Source organism: Leptonychotes weddellii, chromosome 13, assembly GCF_054177405.1.
Source record: "Leptonychotes weddellii isolate Sample4059 chromosome 13, ASM5417740v2, whole genome shotgun sequence".
Classification (NCBI taxonomy): Eukaryota; Metazoa; Chordata; class Mammalia; order Carnivora; family Phocidae; genus Leptonychotes; species Leptonychotes weddellii.
In genome coordinates, this window is record NC_138381.1 from 67,800,044 (window position 1) to 67,825,235 (window position 25,192).

The 25,192-nt window shown below is 44.4% G+C and overlaps 1 protein-coding gene across 8 annotated transcripts in view; it reads left to right on the forward strand.

The window, feature by feature from the left end:
* The window catches only part of CIT (citron rho-interacting serine/threonine kinase), a 162,938-nt gene that overhangs the window by 98,277 nt on the left and 39,469 nt on the right, over nucleotides 1-25,192 (forward strand). For 4 of the 8 annotated variants that reach the window (XM_081802077.1, XM_081802076.1, XM_081802080.1 and 1 more), the window contains exons 20-26: nucleotides 965-1,081; nucleotides 2,023-2,132; nucleotides 3,193-3,367; nucleotides 7,594-7,791; nucleotides 15,349-15,402; nucleotides 22,569-22,766; nucleotides 23,240-23,460. In XM_081802077.1, coding sequence (XP_081658203.1) covers nucleotides 965-1,081; nucleotides 2,023-2,132; nucleotides 3,193-3,367; nucleotides 7,594-7,791; nucleotides 15,349-15,402; nucleotides 22,569-22,766; nucleotides 23,240-23,460 — 1,073 coding nt within the window. The remainder of the gene's footprint in view (nucleotides 1-964; nucleotides 1,082-2,022; nucleotides 2,133-3,192; nucleotides 3,368-7,593; nucleotides 7,792-15,348; nucleotides 15,403-22,568; nucleotides 22,767-23,239; nucleotides 23,461-25,192) is intronic. The other 4 variants (XM_081802078.1, XM_081802082.1, XM_031034628.2 and 1 more) reach the window with 1 other exon arrangement.

Below are 25,192 nucleotides of genomic sequence, written 5' to 3' on the forward strand. Positions count from 1 at the left end.
GAAGCAGTTGTGTCATTCAGAAAAGGCAGAGTGGATTCTCTGTGATGAGAAACACAGGATTGTGCTCAAAGGCTCGGGCAAGTTATGATGTTGTCTTCCTTTTTTTCGCCTCTGTCTTTCTTTCTCACTTGTTGTTTTGGCAGCTGGTAGGGCTGTGTGTGCCTTGCAGAACATTAGATCAAGCTGGTGGATGGTGACACCATTACTGTTTTATTTTTTTCCCCTTGGGAACAGTAGGTGCTTGCAGTGGTGTTCTCGGCAATGAGAACACATGATTTCTCTTCCCCTGGGAAAAGGTTTCTCTTTCCAGTGCCTTTTTTGTTTGTTTCCCAGCCAGATCAGAAGAAAGAACGGAGGAAATAGCTCATGAGGATAGCTCATGAGGAAAAAGGCACTTTTTTTTTTTTACTCTCTCTTTTATGTTGTCTTTTCAAACTATTGACTCTCCATCTGCTTTATTGGTGGGCAGAATCCTCTTGTCCCTGTTTCCGAACATCAGCCTTGGTCGCACAGACGTCCTTGGTCTTCAGCTTTCTGTCCTTCTGTACATGGCCTTGGAGATACCTAGATTAATGCTATACAGATTAAGAGCGAGCAGTGTTCTGAAAACTGGTGCATTGACTACGATAAAGTTGCCCCCAGGTAGCATCTGCACATTGTAAGATCTGGGGACAGATCTTTTTTCTCTCATTTGGAGTCTACTTCCACTGAGGATATATACCTCTTTTTGGTTGCTGATTTTAAAATAAATTCTTAGTTCAAGTCCGCTGGTTACTTGCCATTGGATGGTCAGGCTTGACTTCTTACCCTCATCCTGGCTCATAAGCAGACTCCCAGTCCATCTCTTTGCCCCAGAGTTTTCTTGGCCTCTTTACCGCTTTTTCCGCTTTTCCCAAGAGCCCCTAGTTAGTCTTCCCCGCTCAGCTTTGCTACTCAGGACACTAACTTCTTTTGTTTCTCGTAGGTGTTGGACAACCAGATAAAGAAAGACCTGGCCGATAAAGAGACTCTGGAGAATCTGATGCAGAGACACGAAGAGGAGGCCCATGAGAAGGGCAAAATTCTCAGCGAGCAGAAGGCGGTAGGTATAAGGAATCACAACGCCAGTTTTCTAAGGAGGGTTTGTGAAACGTGCCCGGAATCACACACCCAAGGAGCATCCATTCCAGCTGATGAATTATTCTTCCTGTTTAATCCTGTGGAGTTTGTTGCCTACAGCAAACTCTCTGCAACCCCTTCATCTCCTAAACGCAGTGGAGGTGGTGGCTCAGGGTGGCCAATTTTGCCTTTCATGCTCTTCTTTAAGGACTCATGCTGGTCTGCCATCAACGTTGCCCTTCACAACGCCACCTGACAAAACGGCCAGTGGCCCTACGTCTTCCTTATGGGCCTCCTTTCTCTGCCCTCGCTTCTTGCCTTTCTAATCCATGTACGGGTTTCAGAAACTTCCTGCTCATAAGGTTCATCTGCGGTGCTTGTTTATCCACCCATGGTCTCACACCCCACAGGGACTCTGTACCTCAGAATCTCTAAGGGAGGGTCCTAGGAAATGTATTTTTTAATCAGCACCTTCCCCCCGCTGCCTCCCCGAGTCTTATGATTTATTAGGTTGGGAAAACTTTGATGTAGAGAATCTAAGACGGTAGTGAAATGACAGCCCCATGGGTGATGAGAAACACGAGTTTGCAGATTCAAGTTAGAAGCTCCGGCAGGCCCAGGCTACATGCAGATGATGGGGGTTTAACGAGGCCTGCTTACTCACAGAATGTTGGGTTCCTAAGTTGGTCCTTCCGTGTGGTTAGGTAGTGTGGGGACGTGTAATCTCTGAGAAAACCACTGAGTGCCATTGTCTGGGCAGGAAGACCTGTGACCCTGAGGGTACAGAGCAGTTGGCTCCCCTGTTACCTCTGGTCAGATAGCCTGCATTTCAAGGGGAGCCTTTGACCCCGGCCCGACGGCCCACATTACTCTCACACTGGTAGAACTGTGTGTGAGGTGTCAGAGTCCCTGCTTGTGTTTCAGATGATCAATGCTATGGATTCCAAGATCAGATCCCTGGAACAGAGGATTGTGGAACTCTCAGAAGCCAACAAACTTGCGGCAAACAGCAGTCTTTTTACCCAGAGGAACATGTAAGTATTCACATTCCACCTGCGTGCATGATTACACATTGGTCTTTTCTCCTGGGGCAGAAACTTCGTTCTTCTGTCTGATGAAGCCGGAGCAGATTTAATTACTTCTGTAGTTTGTTCCAGACCCTGTTCTACCTGTGTAATTTTGCCGTCTCTTAAGTGGTCTCATTCTGCCATGCCCTTTCTTTGGAGCTGGGTTTTCTTAAATGCTTCAAATTGCCATCAGATGACAGAGGACTTTGCTCTCTCTAATGAAGGCTATTTATAGTTAGCTTTTGGAGAGCTTCGGGCCTTGTTCCCCAGACATGCCTCCTGTGATTAGCCGGACGTGATCTTGTGTGTGCCTCGTTGGGCCATCCGTCCTGCTGCTGTTGTTAGGCCCAGGGGCATGAGGTTTGCAAGGACTCCCCATGTTCTAGGAGCGCTTGGATCTTAATCTTCTCCCCCAAAGAATGACCATCCCTGGGACTCCCCCCTCCCCCCGCTTAGGTACCCCTCCTCAGAGATCTTCTAAAACATTCCCGTTTTCACTTAAAGCGGCTCAATAGGCTGCTTTTTGGTCTTTGAGTCATTCCAGTTTCTGATACTTGTGAGCAGTCTGGTGGGGAGGTGAGCAAGGTCTATGGAGAAGTGGAGGGAATAGCATTATTCCTTCCCCTCATTGCTCTTTCTTCCCCAGGGCCTGCCTCCGGGAGCGGGTGGGGCACTCCTGTTTATACTCTGCAGAGGCCCCTTTCTGCCCTTGGACAGACTAAAAACAAAAACAAAAACAAAAAAAGGGTCTACCTTAGGAGGGAAATGTTAGTGTCTCTTGCATTCCCCTTGACCTTCCTGAATCCCATAGACAAGGGCCTCTGAACAGTGAGGACTGAACGGGTCCCAGGTCCCCATGCTGGGATCAGGCACACGAGGCCGGGTCAGGACAGAGCCAACCTGGGAATGAGCATGCCCACTTACCAAGACACACCTCTCACTCTCTTTCTGTCCGGCCTGCTGAGGGAGTGTGCTCACCTCTGACGAGACTGTGATTTCGCTTGGCTCCCCCGACCACCCCCACCAGGAAGGCCCAGGAAGAGATGATTTCTGAGCTCAGGCAACAGAAGTTCTACCTGGAGACACAGGCGGGGAAGCTGGAGGCCCAGAACCGGAAGCTGGAGGAACAGCTGGAGAAAATCAGCCACCAAGACCACAGTGACAAGAATCGGCTGCTGGAGCTGGAGACAAGGTTGAGGGAGGTGAGTGTGAGGGCCCTCTCCCAGGAGGATTCGCTGGGGGTCGGGAGCCCCCAACACCTTCCAGGTGTCAAGCATCAGTTAGCATATACCCAAGAGGCACTGTGCATGGTGGTGAAGAATGCAGAGCGGGCCACCCGGGCCACCCTGATCTGGGCTAGGATTCCACTTCCATTTCTTGTGAGTTCTGTGACCTTGGGCAGCCCACTTTCTCTCTGTGCTTCCATTTCCTCATTGGCCAAATGGCCATGACGATGGCTCTCCCTCCCGGGGTCACGTGAGGATTATGTACATTGGTGCATCTGTCAAACTGGGGGGCAGAGTGATTCCTCTGCCATCCTGCTTTAGCGAGGGTCGCCTGCCTGAGTCCACGCTCGGGGTTTAGCGCCCGGGGCCATCGCGTGGCCTGCTCAAGGCAGTGGCTCGGGGTCTCCAGGTGCCGGTGGGAGAGGAAAAGACAAATCTCAATTTTAATGGAAGGTGGTTCTCTTCAGAGACATAGGGAAGCTGGGAAGGGCAGCCAAGTTTTGGGGAGGAAAATGCAGCACATTTAGTCGCAGGCCCGTTGAGGCTGATTGAGGTGGTGATGGCATGTGTACTCACTGTATATTCGTTAAATGCCTGCCACGTGCCGGGCAGCAGCCTTGCTCTGCAGTGGCGATAAGACCCAATCCCTGATGCTGGGGGCTGTCACCTAGCCGGCAGGGTTAGCTGGTTGGACAGAGGAGTTCAGGAGAGCGGTCGCTGGAAGCACGATATCCCGGCTGGGCGAGAAGACAGTGCCCGGAGCCTAGTGGGTAGGTGCTCAGGTGTTTGTGATGGAATTTTTCAACGAGCACATGGTCTCTCTTAAAGGAAAAGACTGTGAAGCACACAGAGGTCTGAGGACTAAACTTGGGGATACCTGTGGTTCTTGTATTGGAGTGTGAAAATGAGGCCAGTCCTCCAAAGGGACGGGGGTGGGGGGATTGTCTTGTGTTTTTCAGGGGCGGTCCAGGTGTAGACCCCTCTGTTAGGATCATCTGGTGTGGCTGTTGAAATGCAGATTCCTGGGCCTCTTCCTCTCAGCGTTTTTGAATGAAATAGGATATGGGTGGAAGAGGGGAGCAGGGCTCTTCGTTTTGAACAGTCTTCGGGCAATTCTCATACTCCCACAACAGTGGTTCTGTTTTGGGTTGTCCAAAAGCCTTAGGTGGTGGTTTCAGTTTTATTATCCAGGCTATATTTTTACTGTTTGGTAAGTTTAACCACATTTCCCTGTAGTGTCAGCCTTAAGAGTGTGAGTGTAAATAACTCCGATTTCTTTGAGCGTGGGAACACTGAGTAGCCGTTTTGCCTTCCCTTCCCACAAATGTCTCTCTTAGCTCGGCACCTGCCCTGCATCTGTCGCTCATCTGGACAATTAAAATGCCCCAGGGGGAGCAAGTTGCTTTTTTTCTTTCTTTCTTTCTTTCTTTCTTAAATCGGTACAGCTTGCCCCCCAAGGAAGGTGGCAGAAAGAATGCTGGCAAGAGGCTCAGGGCTGTCATACTCCCTGGGAGTTCTGGAGCTTGGCTTTAAATATAACAAAGCGGCTCCACTTTCAGTTTGCTGCCTGCAGCTATCGATTGGGGGCCGAGGCCCCTCAGCCTCTGGTTCGATCCACCTTCAAGGCTTCCCGCACCCTGCGCGTGCAGTGTGAGCTCTTCCCTAGCCTAGCGTGTGGAGTTGCGACGGTGCGGGGCCCTGGGGTCCTCCTGCCATTGCACAGCATTCTGCTCACCCAGCCCCGCACGGCTCAGTCACCCGCCTCCCCTGGTTCTGCCAAGTGGCCTCAGGGGAGCTTTTCGGCCGGCTGGCGGCGTCGCAGCCTGCTCTGACCCGGGCATTTTAATAAGACAAACAGCAAGTCGTGGACTCTGGAGCCGGACTTCCTGGGTTCGAAGCCAGCCCTGCCACTGTGGAGCTGGGTGACATTCACTCAGTCGCGTGCTCTCTCGGTGCCACGGCTGCTGTGTACGAAGAAGGCGACCGTAGCGCCTCCCTCTCTGGGCTCTTATGAAGGTGGGAGGAGCTGAAAGAGCGCCCGGCGCCTTGTGAGCGAGTATGTCCGTGCTGCCGTCGTGTCGCTGCCATTGTCGCTCGCGGGAGAATGCAGCCGTGGCTGCAGCTGTCACTGACTGGCTGAGGGCTCCCAGGTCTAGATTGCCAGCCGAGACCTTTCTCGGGAGCCTTTGACCCATTCCCAGTAGACGTTAGACACCTCCACCTGCATGTCTCCCTTGCTGCTCAAGTTCACCACGTCAGCATGGAATTTCTTTCTTTCTTTTTATTTTTTTTTAATTTTATTTATTTATTTATTTTTAAAGATTTTATTTATTTATTTGACAGAGAGAGACCCACAGCGAGAGAGGGAACACAAGCAGGGAGAGCGGGAGAGGGAGAAGCAGGCTTCCCACCGAGCAGGGAGCCCGATGTGGGGCTCGAACCCAGGACCCCGGGATCATGACCTGAGCCGAAGGCAGACGCTTAAGGACTGAGCCACCCAGGCGCCCTCTTTTTTTTTTCTTTTAAAGATTTTATTTATTTATTTGACAGAGAGAGACACAGCAACAGAGGGAACACAAGCAGGGGGAGTGGGAGAGGGAGAAGCAGGCCCCCTGTGGAGCAGGGAGCGCGATGCAGGGCTCGATCCCAGGGCCCCGGGATCATGAACTGAGCCGAAGGCAGCACTTAACGACTGAGCCACCCAGGCGCCCCAGCATGGAATTTCTTATCTTTCTCCGTAGACTGGCTCTTCCTCTTGTGTTCCTGGCGTAGCAGAGGTCTCTCCTTGTGCAGTTCTCCTGGCCAGAAGCTCAGGCGTTACCTTCTGTCCTTTGTTTCTTGCCCCACCTCAAATTAACCACCAAAACCTGTTGGTTCTCTAGGCTTAATCTTTTATAAGTCTTTGTTCTCTTCACCCTTATAGCTTTTGGGACTTGGGTGTCACCTTCTCTGACCCTCCTAAGCTGGAGGTCCCCACAGCCTTGCGTGTTTAGGTCATCACGTTGTGTACCTGTTAGACAGTGAGCTTCCTGAGGACGGCGAGTACCTCTTATTTGCTTGACATCCTCAGTGACTGGCACAGAGTCTGGTCGCTAGGACAACCTTGTCAGTGTTGGTTAGGTCAATAGATAGGCCATGGGTCTCCCTCATCTCCATGCCTTTGGATGTCTTGGTTCCTCTGCTTGGAATTTTCTTTCCTATTTGCTGGTTTAGCTCCTATGAATTCTTCAATAAACATATGCAGAGTTGTTACCTCCTTTACCCTCCACTGTGTTCCCACTACATCCCCACATATTCTGACCATTACACTTGACCACATACATGGTTGGTTTTCACTTTTCCTCCAATTCAAGTGCAGAAACTGTCTTTCATCTTCATATTCCTTTTTATATGGAAGTTGCTGAGTACATTTTTCTTGAATGGATGAAACATTGAGTAGATAGAAGGATAGATGGGCAGACGGAAGGAAGAATGATTCCTTCATAATGTGACATTAATGTGGGTTACCTAATTAGAACAAACCAGAGGAGTATGGATGTATGTATGTATTTAAAGATTTATTTGAGAGAGAGAGAGAGTGCAAGGGGAGGGCCAGAAGAAGAGAATCTTCAAGCAGACTCCCCATTGAGCCTGACCTGGGGCTGGATCCCATGACCCATGAGATCATGACCTGAGCCTAAACTAAGAGTCGGATGCTTAACAGACTGAGCCACCCGGGCACCCCAGAGCAGGAACATTTAAAATAAAAAGAATTCAGTTCTGTGGTTCCATTTTTATCCCAATTGTAAAGAGGTCCATGTTACTAATATGATGTTATTTATAGCCATTTACTTTTAAATGCTTTTCTAATAAAAGTAATTGTCATAGTTTGCACTCGAGATTCTTGTGTGGTTTTTCTTTTGAAGCCTCCCCAGGCCTTTGAATGTTTGTAAGTAAGGGTTGCTTTGTACAGACATTCTCTTACATGGTCTTGCTCCTGGTCATTTCTGAGACTCCTGAAGTCAGACCCGTGTTATAGCGGCTCCGTTTTCTCCTTCACAGTTGAGCGCTGGGAATTTGACTCCATGACCACATTTAAGATGCAGGTTAAGCGTCAGGTTGCGTCTCGGCTAGTCAGGCTCAGCTCGTTAGACTAGTGAGTTGCATTCTCTCTAGTTGGGGTCAACTGAGCATTTGTGTGTGTGTCTCTCTGCCCGTCTCAGGTCAGCCTAGAGCATGAGGAGCAGAAACTGGAGCTAAAGCGCCAGCTCACAGAGCTGCAGCTCTCGCTGCAGGAGCGCGAGTCCCAGCTGACAGCCCTGCAGGCTGCCCGGGCAGCCCTGGAGAGCCAACTGCGCCAGGCCAAGACCGAACTGGAAGAGACCACGGCAGAGGCGGAAGAGGAGATCCAGGCGCTCACGGTAGGTCTATGGACAGGTACCTTCAGGCTGCTCCAGGCCTCAGCCGGGAGGAGTGTGGTGCTGAGGAGATTTGCTCACTCGGAGAAATCCCAACAGAGAAAAAACGATCCCTAGAGATATTTAGTGGCCAGAAAACTGGCTTATGTGAGAATTCTCCTTCCTGAGAATTAGTGTCAACATCTGACCTTTCCTTAGTATCTTGAAAAAGTCCCTCCTTTCTTTATGTATCTTCCCTCTTTTAAAAATAATCATCATTAAATTTAAAATTTTAGTTTGAGCTGAAGGCCATTTACTTGAATCTTCTACTTAGTTTTCAGTGATCGTTAAAAAAATAATAGTCTTATATTTTATAGTAGTTTTCCTACCACCTTTCTATTTTTGTATTGGTTAACCTTCATTTGCAGTTTTTTTTTTTTAAGCTGTAAATTCTCCTTCAAGTCTTATGTATGCATCTAGTATGTTCTGGATGGAAAAGATGGTTCTGAATGAGAGATTCTTTTCTCTCAGAGGGACCTGGCTTCTCTGCTTTTTCAGAGACAACAGTTTACCCAACTGAAGAGTGTTCTCAGGAAGTAGAACTTGGGGGGGGTAGGCGAGGGTGTCACTGGATTTAGACCTTGGTTCTTTCTGGAAGTCTAAAAATATGACTTTTTCAGTTTCCCATAGTTGATCCTTCTCACGGGGACTGACCCAGGCTAACAAAACGGACAAGAATCTTACATATAAAATGACAACTCATCTACTTACAGTGGAAAATACAACCACCAAGTTGACTGGGATACTCTGGGTGGCTCATCTTCCCATTTTTTTCTCCTTCAGAGAAGTCTCCTTAAAAACCTCATTTCTTTTGGAAGGCTGTTTGGTGGACCTGGACTTGGCCCAGAAAGCCGAATGAGTTTAATGGCTAGTATCAGCCAAGCAAATCCATTGCTAATAGTAACATAGTGTACTTGCCAAGTGGACAGGCACAGTCATGCATGCTGGTCAGGGTACCCTCTTCCATGGGCAGGGCACAATGCAGCTGATTGGGTTTCGTGTTTTCTAAAATAAGGTACTTAGGTGGGTACCTTACTCACTCTGATTCATCTTGGATGCGGTCCTCATTTCCATCAGTGAACATCTCTAAGCATGTAGAGTGGGGTTACTTCTACAGATGGCATGCACATTCGTTGCTTATGATTTAATCCTGTTCAAAAGTAATGTGTGTGTGTGTGTGTGTGTGTATATATATATATATTTTTTTTTTAAGATTTTATTTATTTATTTGACAGAGAGACAGCGAGAGAGGGAACACAAGCAGGGGGAGTGGGAGAGGGAGAAGCAGGCTTTGTGCTGAACAGAGAGCCCAATACAGGGCTCGATACCAGTACTCTGGGATCATGACCTGAGCTGAAGGCAGCTGCTTAACCGACTGAACCACCCAGGAGCCTATATATATATTTTTTTAAACAATCTTCTTAGAAGCTACCTTCTATTGTTGGTTTTGGGAAGCCCATTATCTGAATCAGATTGGGAACATGATCTGACAGTGCCAGGGTCCTTATGGACTAGTCTAGGACATGGAGGCTTCCAGGATTCTGGGGATACAGAGTAACTCCTTTTAGGAAGGTGCAAGTGCATTTCACATTTTCCAGGACTTATGCCAAGGTCAGATATTGATTGCAACCTTAATTTCTCAGTGAGAACACTCACTGTGTGCTATGCCATGTGCCCCTAATACTTGGTTTGGAAAAGAAACAGTCACGATATCTCTTTATTTATCCTCTGCCTTGTATCTTTCCAAACTGCTCTGAATCCATTTTGAAACAAAACAGTATAACAAGATAAAATAAGAAAGAAAAGGCCAAGAGAAAATAAGTCTATAGAAGAAAAATATGGAGGTAGGAATGAAATGAATATAAAAGAATGTGTGCCAAGAAGGCTTATGTGCTTTCTGGAATTGGGTGGATGGGGAGAGAGACAGCCAGATAGCATTTCTTAGCTGCTAAAGGAGGCATCTAAAATCCAGCCACTATTATATTGAATGCATTGTATATTAGTATCTTCCCCACCCCGTCCAAACCACCCACGTTCTGAAAGAAGGAGAAGGAGACATCAGTAATCTAATCCATACTTAATGAGTCCTTGCTATGTGCCTAGTGCTGTGTCTTTAGCCTTTTCTCCCCAGGGGATTGGCCTGTAATTCCTCAAATCCTTTTACTTTGGAGCGGAGAAGGACACATTTATCTCACTGCTCTGTTGGAGTTGGGAGGGAGGGTGGTGGCCATGCATCTTATCCTGCCCATTCAGGAGGAGGAGGATATAAAATAGAGCATGTGTCACTGCTGTTTATCTGTGGGGGAATTAGTCTTTAAATCCTGTCTTGCTGCTGGTTGGAATGTGCTGTGTCTTAATGGTTGCTGGAAGCCTTCACAGCGGCAAGTCACGACTTAATTTAGTCAGATGAGATCACTGCCTCAGAGCATCTTCTTATGAAAAAATAAAGAAACAAACCTCCCTAAGTCTAGAAACTAGGGCTCTACCACTCTTGCAGATGAAGATGCCTTGGAAAATAGGGCTTTTTCAAAGTGATGGCAGGAAAAAAAAAAACCTCAGAGCTGTTTGTAGCCTGTCATGCAAGAATCCAAATCCCATATCAACTTGCCTCGGTCCAGTTTTGAGGCCGTGGGTTTTCCTCTCCCCTCCCTTCGATTATGTCCCATAAACCTGGTTATGGACCGCATGCGGCTGTTGCCTGAATGGCTTTGTTGAATTTGTGCTGAAGACTGTATTTTCCGAGAGGAAGAGGAAGTGGCCACAGGTGCGGTACCCTGACTCTGTCTCATTGTTCAGGCCCCAGGGCAGGCCCCACGTAAGCGTCCGCCAAATTAAATCAGCTGGATCTAAAATGATCTCCGAGGAGGTTTGCGAGCTTCATAGCCGGCTGATTTATCAATAAAAGGGAATGAATAGTCAAATGGGCTATTACGGCTTAATTTTAAGAGGCCGCCGTCTCCTAGCCTGAGGAGGGAGCAGTTACTCTGGCCTCTGCCCCTGGAGCAGATTAGATGGGGCACAGCTCAGTCAGCGGTCTCCATTGAGGAAGCGTGGCCGGGTCCGCCGGGAAGCCACTGGTTGGTCTCCTTGATGTTTTCTTGCTACCCACTCTCGTCCGTTGTGTTTGTATGGAGATTCACTGGCCATCCGTGGAGGCCAACAGGAGAGTCGTATTGAAACAAAAAGCCAGGCTTTTAAGGTGCTTCCATGCTTCTTGGCAGAAGAAAGGATTTTCCACCCGGACTTGATATTTAAGACTCCATCCCTTTATCTAAGGAAGATATTTGAGTCTGCACACTGTAGAGCAGACAGATGTGTGATATGATACATCATTCTGAATGGGGGCCACAGGGTGGAGGCCTGGCATAGGCTTTGTGTACACCAGCATGACCCCACGACACTCTTCGTGTCCGGGTCCCTGTTGTCATGCTCTTTTACTGATTTGGTTAAATGACTAATGTTGAATAATCAAGAGTCTAAAGCTAGAGACACTAACGAAAGGCACCCTCCCAGCATGGTGTGGCCATGGGTTCCCAATGTCATCCTCTTTGATTTGTTAAAATCATGAGTCAGTGCATCCTCTCATTTGTTTTACATAAATATCAATCTGTGTATTTAATTAAGCAAGCCATTGGCATGATAAGCAAGATCTAAAATTAGGGCACCTGAGGTGACAGTCTTGCTTGGTGCCCGCATTCACAGGGAAAGGGATGGATGTGTGGAAGCCTGAGTGTTCTAGAACCCTGTCCATGGATCCCAGAAGATGGTCAGACGTCTAAACATTAGTTTCATTTCTCGAGTTCTGCAGGTACTTCTCTCTCATCAAGACTGCATTATAATCCTCTTTTCTTTCTTCCTCTTGTAACTCTCTTTAACATTAATGAAGATATAAGTATTCCCCCAAAAGAGTGCCTTTCCAGTCTTCAGGCTGCAGCCTGTGCATTCTCCCTGATTGCCACCCAACCCTTAGGTCAGCGGTTCTCAAAGTGGGACTGGTGGATCCCTAAGGGGGTTCCCCAAATTCAGATTATTTTCATAATAATGCTAAGATGTCATTTGGCATTTTTCATTGTGTTAGCACTGGTGGTGCAAAAGCAGTGTTATTTTAAAAGAAACAAACAGTAAATATTTGGGGGAAAAATCTCCATTTTCATTTCTAAAGTGGTAAATATAGGTAAATGTAACCCACATAAACAAAAGCTCTTCAGGGTCCTTTGAAGGGTGTAAATATTTATTCTCTGTAGCACCTGATACCTAGTGAACACTCAAAAATTTCATTGAGAGAATCTAAACACTGTCTTACGCATTTTACTATCTTTATATACACTATTGTGTGACCTTTTTTTGGTGCACTTGTTTTACAAGTTATTTCAAAGAAACATAAAACATGTTTCTTGACATTTTCTTGCTCAGATCAGTTCGGTAATTGTTAAATGCTTATAGAATCTCCAGCAGTCGTAACAGGATCCGTTCTACATTTTGTGTTTATAACTCACAGTCAATAATAAATCAAAAGCCGTAATGATGGTACTCCATTACATTTTAACTTCAAAGAGGATTGCCATTTGATTTCAGTGGTAGTGCGATGTTCCTACTTTGGATAAATGGCATTCATGCCCCATTAAATCAGTAAATCTCTCGGATTATTGCTGGGCATACAGCAGATTGATTTTGGGGGAAAAGTAAGAGTCTGATAAGTTAGTCCATAAAAATATGGGCTAATGATGTGGGGAGTTGATTCTCAATGATAACTTTTTATTCATGAATCTGTGAGTCTATTTTGCAACTTTTTTTTTTAAGCCATTTTCCCAGGGCTCGTCATGCTTTTGTGTGGATTTATATTTCTGGTTGTCACCTTCCTTCTGCCTGAAGGATTTCCTTTTCCATTTCTTACAGTGCAGGTGGCAAATTCCTTCAACTTTTGTATACCTGAAAAAGTCTTTTATTTCACCTTCATTTCTGAAGGATATTTTTGCTGGGTATAGAATGTCAAAGGTTTTGGGTTTTTTGTTGCTGTTTTTCCGTTCAGTGCTTTAAAGATGTTGTTCTACTGTCTTCTAACTTGCTTCACCCCCTCCCCTCCCCTTTTCCCACCCACCCCCTGGTGAGGAATCTTTTTGTTTTTCTATATGTAACTTGTCTTTTTTCTCTGATTGGCTTTAAGCTTTTTCTCTTTGTTACTGGTTTTAAGCAGTTTGATAAAGATGTGATTTAGCTTAAATTTCTTTGTGTTTCTTGTGCTTGGGGTTCCTTGAACTTTTTGCATCTGTGGGTTTATGGTTTTCATCAACTTTGAAAAATCTGTGGCCATTATTTCTTCAAATGTTTTTTCTGTCTGACCCCTACCCTCCTCCAGGGACTCCAGTTACATGCATATTAGGCAGTTCAAAGTTGTCTCACAGTGCATTGGTACTTTGTTCATTTTTTAAAGCCTTTCTTCGTGTGTTTCATTTTGGGTAGTTTCTAGTGCTTTGTCTTCAAGCTCACTAATCTTTTTTTCTGCAGCGTCTATCTGCTGTTATAAATTTAGAATATTTATGGCAAAATAGATGTATTAGAGAATACATCACAGCTCTAAAATTTTTGACGTAGTTGTCTTATAGATCTGACAGACTTTTTTTTTTTTTTTTTAAGAGCAGGGCCACATTTGCCTCTGCCTCAAATTAGATTCTTCTTTGGACTTTCATAGCTAAGCTCTGGTACCACAATCTACCCTGTCTCTCAAGTCGAAGGTCTGTGAGGGCATCCTTTTCCTTTCTTTCCCCAATGTCTGTCAGCAAGTCTTATTACCTATGCTTCCAAGAGATCTCACTGCTGTCCACTTCTCTGTGTCTTTTGCCACCGTCCTACTCCAAGCCATCGTCATCTCCTCCTTGAATGACAGCAACAACCTCCTCAGTAGTTTCCCTGCTCATTTCTACCTTTGTCCTGTTTTGATCTGTTCTTGCTACAGCATCCACAAAATGACAATTGGATCATTTCACGCTTCCAATTAATGGTATTTTAAATGAAACCCAAACTGCATTCTGGGCCTTTAAGATTCTTGGTCCCTGCCTGCCTCTCTACCATCATCTTGGGTGACTTTTTCCTTCTCTTGCTGTGCTTTAGCCAAAAATTGTTTGACCACTACCCACCAAAAACACATTTACTTTACAATCTAATACAAGGGAGCATATATATATACTCCACTTCATTGATTCTAAGGTATCTAAAATCAGGGTGCATTTTATAGTCATAGATGGTATAGGACTCTCTAGTCATGTGGACATACAGACGTGTGGACATGTCATAGTTTAGTCAACAGCACCTTGTTTTCCTTAATGCCACATAAAATTACAATGTCTGACGATTGACAGCATCCTAAATTTGGTGAATTATGGTATTTGGAACAGAAGTGTCCTGTGACAGTGCTTCCCTATCCAAGGTACATCCCAGTGTTCTCTGTTCTATTCTGTTTATTCCATTTCATCGAATAAACCAAAACAAAACAAAAAAGAAGGAAAAACCCCACTTGTCACGCTTGCTCTTGGGTCATAGCTTGAAGTTTGAAAAGCTCTGCTGTAGCCATTCAGGCCTTTTTTTGTTCATCCAATGCACCAAACCCTTTCTTGCTTCAAGACTTTCGCCCTCTGCCTTTTCCTGTTCTTTGCATGGCTGGCTCCTCATCATAGTATGTGTGTCAGTTTAAGTGTCACCTCTTCAGAGAAGCCCTCCTTGATTACCCCATCTAAGTAAGTTCCTTTCTGTCCCCCTTATCCTTTTTTCCTGCACCTTGTTTGTTTCTTTTATAGCATTTGTCACTGTTTGTAATCATGGACTCGTTAACTTTCTACCCTCCCTCAGTGAATGACGGTAGCGCTGCGTATGCTGTACGGCACCTCAGTGTACGGCCTATCAGGTGCACTCAGAAAGTCCTTGAGTGTCCGCTGAACGAATGCTGCTGTTTTGGAGCAGCTCTGCCTTGGAGAAGGCCTTCTGCTTACTTGAAGGTCAATGTCTGGTTTCTGAATCTCAGCAGCTTTTGATTAACAACAAAAAAAATCCCTTGTTTGTCCTGGCTGTTGTCCTGTGTGTGTGTGTGTGTGTGTGTGTGTGTGTCTGCGTGCATGTGTATGTCTCTCAGGGCGTAGGCTAGGGAGGGGTCAACTGGAAGGAAGAGGGACAGGTTAAGAACGAGGAGTAAACAAAGGAACGAGAATAAAAACTTCCTCCTTGAATTTTCTTCTTCTTTTTTTCCAAAGCCCCTGGGTGTTAATGTGAATGTTAAGATATTTGTACAGGGTATGCATGTGTGGTCTAAGTAGTCAAGTGTTATTAACACAGCACTGTGTATTCCTGTAACTTTAATTTCTGATGTTGGACATGACTTGATTAATTAGTTCTTTGAAAACCAGATGTTTGGGCGGCTGCAACAGCATTCTTGGCTTTCTAGTTTAATTGCTCTTTTCTTTATTTGATCCATAGCATGTAGAATTGTATCCTACACTACGAAAAATTTATAATCGACTTCTTACCTTTTAGGCCCATAGAGATGAAATCCAGCGCAAATTTGATGCCCTTCGTAACAGCTGTACTGTGAGTATTAAATCTACAAATGATTAAAATAACATGAGACTAGACACCAAGAGGGAAGAGGGGGCATCTCTTATAATATCAACTGACTGATTTTTTGTTACAAACTTTCCACTTGAAGCACTTAATGGGGTCAAACTCATTTGGAGTTCCTGAGCCCCAGATAATGCCAGTTCTCGGTTTCCTGCCAGTTTAAAAAATTCTAAACCATTCTTTGTGTTTGGGGAAGGATAGTTGGAGTGGTGGAAACAGTTCTCACTGCATAGGCTGCAGTAGCTGCAGCAAAAGTCCCAAGGCAGCTCCCACTCCCGCCCCAGTGTAGAAGGTTCCGAGGCTAGTCCCAGGTAGATGCTGTGCGGACGCTGGACGTGGTTGCCACCCAAGGCTTCTCTAGCCCGCTGCTGCCGCAGAGAGGAAAGTCTGGCAAGTTCTGTGGACCTAGAAATTTTAACTTCCTACCAGGCAAAATAAAACTCTATGGCTCTTTGGGAGACGTCATTTATATGGGGGGAAGTAAATTCTGTGGGTGGAGAAGTGTGCACAGATTATGTAATGGCGTAGGGTCAGCAGAAGCTCGCTCTGTTTCCCATCGGAACAAAGGACTGAAATAGGCCCCTTTCAGAAGATAGGATGTTACCTTATTCATGGTTCCACCTCCTTTTTTGGTACTTTCATGGCTTTATTACCTTCTTAGTCCTCAGTGAACTTGTCTCCATTTGTGTTACTCGCATCTGTGGATTTCCAGAAACAACCCCACCGTTGTCCCCACATACATATTTTATTGTCTTGTAATGAACTCTTTCTTTCCTCTTTACCGATTATAAATGGGATGTTAAGTCTTAAGAGTGTATGCTTTTTCCCCCTTAATTTAGTTATAAAATCCACACCGTAAAATGCATTAAGTGCACTAATCTTATGGGTACAGTTGAATGAAATTTATACACCATATAGACAACTGTGTAGCCACCACATAGATCAAGATCCAGAATATTTTCAGTCTCCAGTGGGCTGCCTCACGTCCCCTTCTTATCAGCATCCTTTGCCTAAAGGATGACCACAGTTCTGAGCTCTGATACCAGAGATCAGTTTGGCCTGTTCTTGAACTTCAGAGAAATGGAATCACAGAGGATGTGCTCTCTTGGCCTTAGTTTTTTGTTTTTTGGTTTTTTTTTTACTTAAATTATCTGTGAGGTTCGTCAGTGTGGTTGAACCCATCAAGAATTTGTTCCTTTTCATTAATTATGGTGTAGCGTTGCCATTGGATGCGTAGTCGTGGAGTTTATTTATCTACTCCCCTGCTGATGGAATTTGAATTGCTACCGTTAGGAACACAGCTGTCAGGAAGCACTGTTGCGTGAGTCCTTTGGTGGCCGTAAGCACCTGTTTCTGACTAGCATATACCAAAGAGTGGAGTAGCTAGTAGGTCATGAGATATGCCTCTGTTTGACTCTAGCACGTACCCAGCAGATGGATTTTTGGTCTGTATTTCCCGATGCCGATGGCTGCATCAGGGGTAGGCCCGCCTTACAAGTGTCTCCCCATCTCCTCCATTCTGCCTCTCTTCCTTGAGTTGCTGATGCGTTCTTTTCCTGTACTCTCGTGCCCCCACTTTTTTAGTTTCTTACTGTCTCGGTTTCTTTTTTTATGCACGAGTTATTTGCTTGTATTACATACATGCTCGTAAATGATCACTGAATAAAACATAGATCATTTTATGACCGTGATTTTTTTTTTATATTACTATTTTTTCCTAAAATAAACTTGGATATGTTTTAAATGTGTACATCGTTAATCCTTCATCTGGAGTTTTCTCTTTTTTTAGTCTTTTGGCATAACAGTTTTTTTTTTTTTTAATTGAAGTATAGTTGACACACAATATTACATTAGTTTTTGGTCTATAGCACAGTGATTCAACAACTCTATATATTATGCTAGGCTCACCACAAGTGTAGTTACCATCTGTCACCATACGATGCTATGATAATCCCATTGACTATATTCCCTATGCTGTACTTTTCATCCCTGTGACTTATTCGACCCAGAACTGGAAGTCTGTATTTCCCACTCCCTCTCATCTATTTTACCCATTCCTCCCCCTCCCCCTCCCCTCTGGCAACCATCAGTTCTCTGTATTTGTGGGTCTGCTTCTGCTTTTTGTTTGTTCGTTTGTTCATTTGTTTTGTTTTTTAGATTCCCCATGTAAGTGAAATCATATGGTGCTTGTCTCTGTCTGATGTATTTCGCTTAGCCTAATACCCTCTAGGTCAATCCATGTTGTCACAGACGGCACAGTCTCATCCCTTTTACATGGCTGAGTAATATTCCACTGAATAAGTGTGTGTGTGTGTGTGTGTGTGTGTGTATGCCACATATTCATAAGAGCTTTTTTTTTTTTTAAGATTTTATTTATTTATTTGACAGAGAGAGCGAGAGCACAAGCAGGAGGAGCAACAGGCAGAGGGAGAGGGAGAAGCAGACTCCCCACCGAGCAGGGAGCCCGATGTGGGGCTCGATCCCAGAACCTTGAGATCATGACCTGAGCCGAAGGCAGTCGCTTAACCAACTGAGCCACCCAGGCGCCCAAGAGCTTTTTTAAAAAATGTTTTTATAGCTTTATTGAGGTATACTTGGAGTACAGTAACTTCAAGAGTTTTTTTTTTTTAAAGATTTTTTTTTTTTTAAAGATTTTATTTATTTATTTGACAGCAAGAGACACAGTGAGAAAGGGAACACAAGCAGGGGGAGTGGGAGAGGGAGAAGCAGGCTTCTTGCTGAGCAGGGAGCCCAATGCGGGGCTCGATCCCAGGACCCTGGATCATGACCCGAGCGGAAGGCAGATGCTTAACGACAGCCACCCAGGCGCCCCTTCAGGAGTTTTGAAATGTGTACACAGCTGTGAAACCGGCAAGACAATCAAAATAACGAATGTATCCGTTTACTCTCAAATGTTTCCATGTGAGAAATGAAATGTTCCCCACCCCCTCAGATTTTAAAAATTAGAGGTTTGTTTTTAAATAGAATATGCCAGTATGTAGAATGAATTTGGTTACTTTCTTATGTAACTTTTATATTCTTTTCATCCCTCACATTTGCTTTTTTTTCGGGAGCAGTGACTTCTATTCCTTGCTTTACTTACTTCTGATATTCTGTGGAGAAGCCTTGGGACCTCTCCCAGTGGGAGGGGGAACCCGAAAGAGTGACCCCCACCCACACTTCGGCAAGAGCAGCTGGGTTGCTCGTGGTCCGACCATGTACTCTGGAGTCAGACGGGTTCTGATTTGAAATTGGCCTCTTTTAACTGTGTGATGCTAAACTCCCAAGCCTCCATTTGCTTACCTATAAAATGGCACCGACATTGTATATTCCCCATTTCAATATATCGTCAATTATAAGATGCATAATTCATTTAGTAACTGCTCTTTGAGGGGCTTGGTGAGGGCAAAGAGACAGCGGCTTAGTTCCAGTATACGTTCAAAACTTAGGAAACACTAAGTCACCGAATCAAATTTGGTCCTAATGCCTGTGTCATGGGGGTCCTGCAAGAATTAGATGATGCATCCAAGGGATTACACAGGGCCTGGTCCATAGAAAGTGCTAAATAGTATTGGATACTATTAATACTTTATTATACTGGGTTTACGACATACTCTTTTGTTTAGAAAATGGTCTGCCCCTTTAAAAAGTTTGAAAACCACTGCTTTAGGACAACGTTTGGCAGCAATAGTAGATCTCTGTTACACTTTTTCAACTTCAAAGGCTGCTTTAAAGACACTTCTGACGGGCATGATGGATGTTTCTGTCTAACTGGCGCTATCTGAGATTGTCTCTGCAAGGAGACGTCATCTTTGTTACTGGTGGGAACTCTTGCAATAACTCAACTGATAGGAGCTCCCAGTTAGCAGCTTTTAAAAAACTCATGAGCTGTAACATTTTCCAGCTCAGACCATTTCTATATTTTGATGAGATTTAAAAAAAGGGTTTGATCCAATCTGGCACCTAAAACCCTACCTAAGTCTGTTTCGGAGGGGAGTTGGTGGGCAAACATATGACACAGTTTTAATTATGAATCAATCTGTCAGCTATAAGATTAAAAATAAATAATATGCAAATAGCTGCCTTCAAGAAGGAACCAGACATTCCAGTAGGACTTTAGCCCTGTGTCTTTTTAGCCCGATGCTCATCATCTGACTGGTTTCTAAACCCCCACCGTGCCGTTGAACATATACCTGGTTACCTTCTCCCTACTGGTCTTCCCATCAGGTGTGAGAGCTAAACAGTTCTTGCTCAGATCTGTCAGGTTTGCTTGAAAAGCAACAGATAACCCCAAATAGAGATCTCTCTCTCTCTCTCTCTCAGACACTGAGAGTAGATCATTTTTTATATCCTTATTTCCTCTTAGAAATGCATCACGATCTCTTATCTGCAAAAACAGCCTAGAAGAAAGCTCTGTTGGCTCCTGTGTTAGGAAGGTGTCTCCCTCCTCTTCTCACTGCTAAGATGGAGTCAGCCTTTCAGTTTCTCTTTTTTACCTTGTATCCTTGGGGTTGAAAGGTTAACAGACTCATAATAGAATAAACAGATCATTTGCCCTTGGTGTGGAGAGAATACACCCACGGACACATGGTAGATCTAAGAATCCTCCTTGCACATTACCTGGTTCAAAATCACAGATTGCCTATCACAATACTTTAAAAAATTTTTTTTAAACCATGGAGACCATTAATTTTCTGCCTGTGTCCCCAGTCATTTCAATATCTATAAACCCAATAATGTATGTGTGGGTATGTTGGGGGGCTGTCTAAAACTAACAATACCACAACTCCAACACCTCAAAACAGAATCACAAGCTAAACATGTTATGACTTGGGCAGAAAGAATATATAAGAAGTCTGAATGAGTTAAAATGCTTTAATGAGTGCTTGGGGGCTTCGCATAAACACACAAGCCTCCTCCTGACAAACATGCAAAATAGGGTAAAATATAGAACCAACATTCACAAACTGTAAGTAGAAATCAGAGATGTGAGACCCCTTGAAAACTGAATGACAATAGGGAAGTAGAAGGATGCCTCCCACTCCGGTGGGCCCGTCTCAACTGAAGTGAGAGTCATAATCTTGGCACTTCATTGAGCTTTTCAAGTATTTTGTCTTTAGCACTTTATAATCTATTTTGAAAGGAGAAGAGTGAGCAGAAATGGGCTAATAATAAATTGCAATTTTTTCCCCATAAATCAGAGAAAGGGAGTGAGAACCCAAAGGCTTAGGTATGTCTTTGAGCAGTGAGTAAATTATTTTGGCAACATGTATATTCTTAGGTGAGCAGATTTTCTGTAGCCTCTCTGCCCCGCAAGAGGTACCATGATAGTCTTTAAAATGAAGCATTATCTTGGTCATTAATTTTTATCCCTTGTATTTCACAGGCTACATTAAGGTAGAATAGTATGCAAGAAAATTCAAAACATAAAAAAAAAAATGAAACGGAGGAGGTAGTAAATATAGTATCTACCTCCTTATCGCAGATGAAGACCCCAACCCTGCAAAGTTTAAGATGGCTTTATTTGGGGCTCCAAACTCCATTTGAGAACGTAGTTTCTAGGCCAGCTTGCCTCTGTTTTTTGTGTTTTTGTTTTTGGTGTGTGTGGGGGAAGGACATTAGAAAGAAGCATAGTAGTTAAATGGAGACATTTATAGTCCAGGATGAAAACTATCTTAAGGAATGGCTTCACTACATATAAGATGGAGACCAGTTGAACTACTGGGCATTGTTTACTTATTGTTTCTGGTTTTAGGAGATTTAACCATGCACCCAAAGGGTGATCCAGGATCCCTTTAAGGTATAACTGCTGACTAGAAATGACAAACTTGAAGTCTTTTCCCATTTTCCCTGATAAAGGAGTCCTAGCTAAGGACCCAACCAGATAACCTTTATTCCCCATCTTGTAGCCAACAGTGCACCTCAACCAATACGTTAGGAATTAGCAGGGCTTTAAGGTACATTAAGGACATTAAGGTACAAATTACTAGACCACTTACTACATTAAAAGCTTATCATCTCAGTTAACAAAAGCTCTGTTTTCTGAGCCACATTGAACAAATGTGCTTAATTGATGTTCTTTAATTCTATGTGCCCGGGAAGATTTTTTTTAAATTGATAATCAAAGGGGGTTAAAATAGGGAATTAGTCATGGAAACAGTGGCAACATTTCATAAACTAAGTCTACTCTAGGTTTGGAAATTGGAAACAATTAATAAACTGTAGGCTTCAAGACATTTCCTTTTAATTTACTTCTTTTTGTTACATAAAATGTAATTTACTGCCTGTGTGCTTCATTCGAACTATTATTAGAAAATTGCCCTTAAACTTTGAAAGTATTATATACAAAAGCCCTCTGCAAGCGCTGATACTGAACCTCAGAAAAGAGAATAGGGAAGCTAAATGCACTGAAATGGAAGTCATTCTGCCATTGAGCAGGGAAATAATTTAGCAAAACCAGATTAAATCTCTCTCAATAAAATGACAATTTCATATACATGCCTTCCCATTTTTGATAGCTAACTGTATAATAAAAACCATTAAAGTGATGCCATAGTACAATATTTTCAGGATTATTCTGAACTTCCCTTAAATTTTTTCCTTTTGTTGCATGAAATTAAATTTATCGCTGAGATATTAAAATAACTTTTAGTGTCCTTCGCAGTCAGTCCTCCTTGATAAGAATTTTATTTTGCTTTCTAAGACTATCTCCAGTTCTAATGTCCTCTGGATGGTGCCGTCTGTTTAATTAGCTGATTGTGATGCCAGTCTCTTAGACGCCTTTCCTTGGCTTGCATTTTCCACATTATATTATCGTCCATTAACTTGATCTCATTTAAAGTTGCCCCTTCCATACGGCAATCACTTTTGATTGATCTACTTTTGCCATGTCTTCCAGATAAATCATGCGTGAGAAAGAATCAGAGACTTTTCTTTTTCCACCACAGCACGTGTGTCTTAGTGCTAAGTGGGCGGGCACGGGAGTTTGGCTTTGGCTGCCGGGGTTGGATAAGCAAATGTGAGTGGCATGTGGATTGCTAGTGTCACGTAGGTTCTAAAATCAGTGGCTCTAGAAGCAGTTCCTCATTTCAAACGGACTTGGCTGGATGCAGAACCGGGTTCCTTTCCTCTTTTAGGTTATCACAGACTTGGAGGAGCAGCTAAACCAGCTGACCGAGGACAACGCTGAGCTCAACAACCAAAATTTCTACTTGTCCAAACAACTCGACGAGGCTTCCGGCGCCAACGATGAGATAGTACAACTACGAAGTGAAGTAGACCATCTCCGCCGTGAGATTACGGAGAGGGAGATGCAGCTCACAAGCCAGAAGCAAGTAAGGACAGTACGCTGTGTCAGAGATCCCTGGCACACTTTGATCCTGTTAGGTTTCAGAGCAGACGCCCGGTATACCTCTCCCAAGGGACCCAAGACTGAGCCCTGTCCGTTAAATGGGCTCTTTTTCATCATCATGTCTATGTTTTGAGGGCTTGGGGGTTTGGAAAAAGTAGCTTCTAAAAGTGTGTTGTTCTCTTAATTCTGACTTAAAAAAAGGTAAAAATAAAATAGAATATTCTGGGAGGCTAGTGTGAGCCCCTTGACTTTTAAGCGTAGTCTCTTCCCCCTGGCTTGCATTGGGTTCTGTCTTTAAGATGGTGGCAGAAATGGACCTTTATCCATTCTTGTCTGGTCCCCTGGGTCTGTAGAAGAAAACAGATACACTGTGTTTCAGATTGTAGTTAGAAACTTGTGCTTTTCTGACACTGATCCAACAAAAGTAACATCCAGGAAATCCTCATTTGATACAAGGCACAACTCAGTGGTACTGATTTGCAGACGATGGAGGCTCTGAAGACCACTTGCACGATGCTGGAAGAACAGGTCATGGACCTGGAGGCCCTGAATGATGAGCTGCTGGAAAAAGAGCGGCAGTGGGAGGCGTGGAGGAGCGTCCTTGGTGACGAGAAGTCCCAGTTTGAGTGTCGGGTCCGAGAGTTACAGAGGATGCTGGACACCGAGAAGCAGAGCAGGTGGGGCTTCCTGTTTGTAGAAAGCCAGTGACAGGTGTCTTCACTGGGATCACCTGAGCCTTAGGAACAGGGTGACCAACAGTCCCAGCTTGCCCAGGACTGAGAGAAGTTTCTAGCATACAAGACTTTCAGTGCTAAAGCTGGGAAACTCTTGGGCAAACCAGGATGGGTCGGTCATCCTACTTGTAAATATGGTCAGTGTCACTTGGATTATGTCTGTGTTGGAAGCTGGTGTCCTTTCACCCCATGAGGAGGCCTGGGAGTCAGCAGGGCAAATAGCTCAGTGCTTTCTTGGCAGAAACTCTTACCTTGCGTTTGTTATCATTGTGACCATGTAGCAAGACCATCACCATTTTAATCCTGGTCCTGTGTAAAGCTAGTCACCCGTCTACACTAGGGTTTGTCAACCTCGGCACTATGGACTGTTTGGGCTAGGTAATCCCTTGTTGTGGGGGCTGTCCTATGTATCGTAGAAGGGAAGTGTCATCCCTGCTTTTACCCACTAGATGCCAGTAGCAACCCCTTCCTCACGTTGTGACACCAAAAATGTCTCCAGACATTGTCCAATGTCCCCTGAGGGGCAGCATCACCCTTGGTGGAGAACAGCTTCTCTACAAGAATAGTTCAGTTTTTTTCTTTCGTGGTAGGAAATAAGTTCAAGCAGAATCTTTCCTCTGCTTTCCCACTTTGATTTCCAAAGTCAGAATCCCCTTCCTGCTGGGGCCATGATAGTGCAGGTCATAGACTTCCTACCCCTAGGGGGTGCCATTCACACTGCAGACATGGTTAATGGGAAGATTGGTTATGACGGTTTTACAGCTCTTGGCAGGAAAGTGTTTGGTTCTAACAAAATGGGTATATTATGACAGTTTAGCAGCAGATAGAAATAAATGACCTTGAAGAATGGGTCCCATTTTCCAGTGTGCATGCTAGAGTTAGCTCATGACTTCATGTGTGCGCAAGTGAATTGTAGCCGTCCTTCATAACCTCACTCATATCACCTTCCTCTGAAACTGACCTTCCTGGGAATCCCTGAACTCCTTAAGTGAGATAAACTATGCCTAGAAATGCCTCTCACAGAGCATTTAGTTGGGCACCATCAGACTCATTTTGGTATGTCCTGCATTTACTTGACCACAGTAGACTCAGCCAAATGTGGTGGATGTTTAATGGGAGCTGAGTCAGTTAAACTAGAAAAGATTGGAGGCAAAAGATAAGACTCCTTAAATTTGAAGAGACACTGGTAGAAATATTCATTTTTTTGGATATCCTCCCACTCAGGGTATTTGCTGACCTGACGGGCTGCTGATTAAGACCTCCTGTTCCTCTTTCCCCTGAGTCCTCACCGTATATTCTGATTGCTTTCACACAGACCCCCTTCCTTCTGCCCTCAAGTGCAGCTCCTATCTGAGGTGTTTCTAGAATCCCTCAGAGACCAATTTGAGGGTCGGAAGCTGGCTTCAGCATCAAGAAACACACAACTCCACATGGAAGGTATAATTACGGGCTGTGCTTAGGAAGACATTTCATGTATACTTTCAGGGACAGTTGTGAAAGATCTTGGCTTTTCCTTTCTTCCCCCCACCCCCCCTCTATTTTGGTGTTACGTGGGATCCCGAGATGAGTAAAATATAATTCTTAATTCCTGTGCTCAAGAGGCAAGTCTCATAGAGAAGATGAATTATGCTTTCGGGTATTTACCACCTCAGATAGAGAGTGGGGTGTGCCAAGA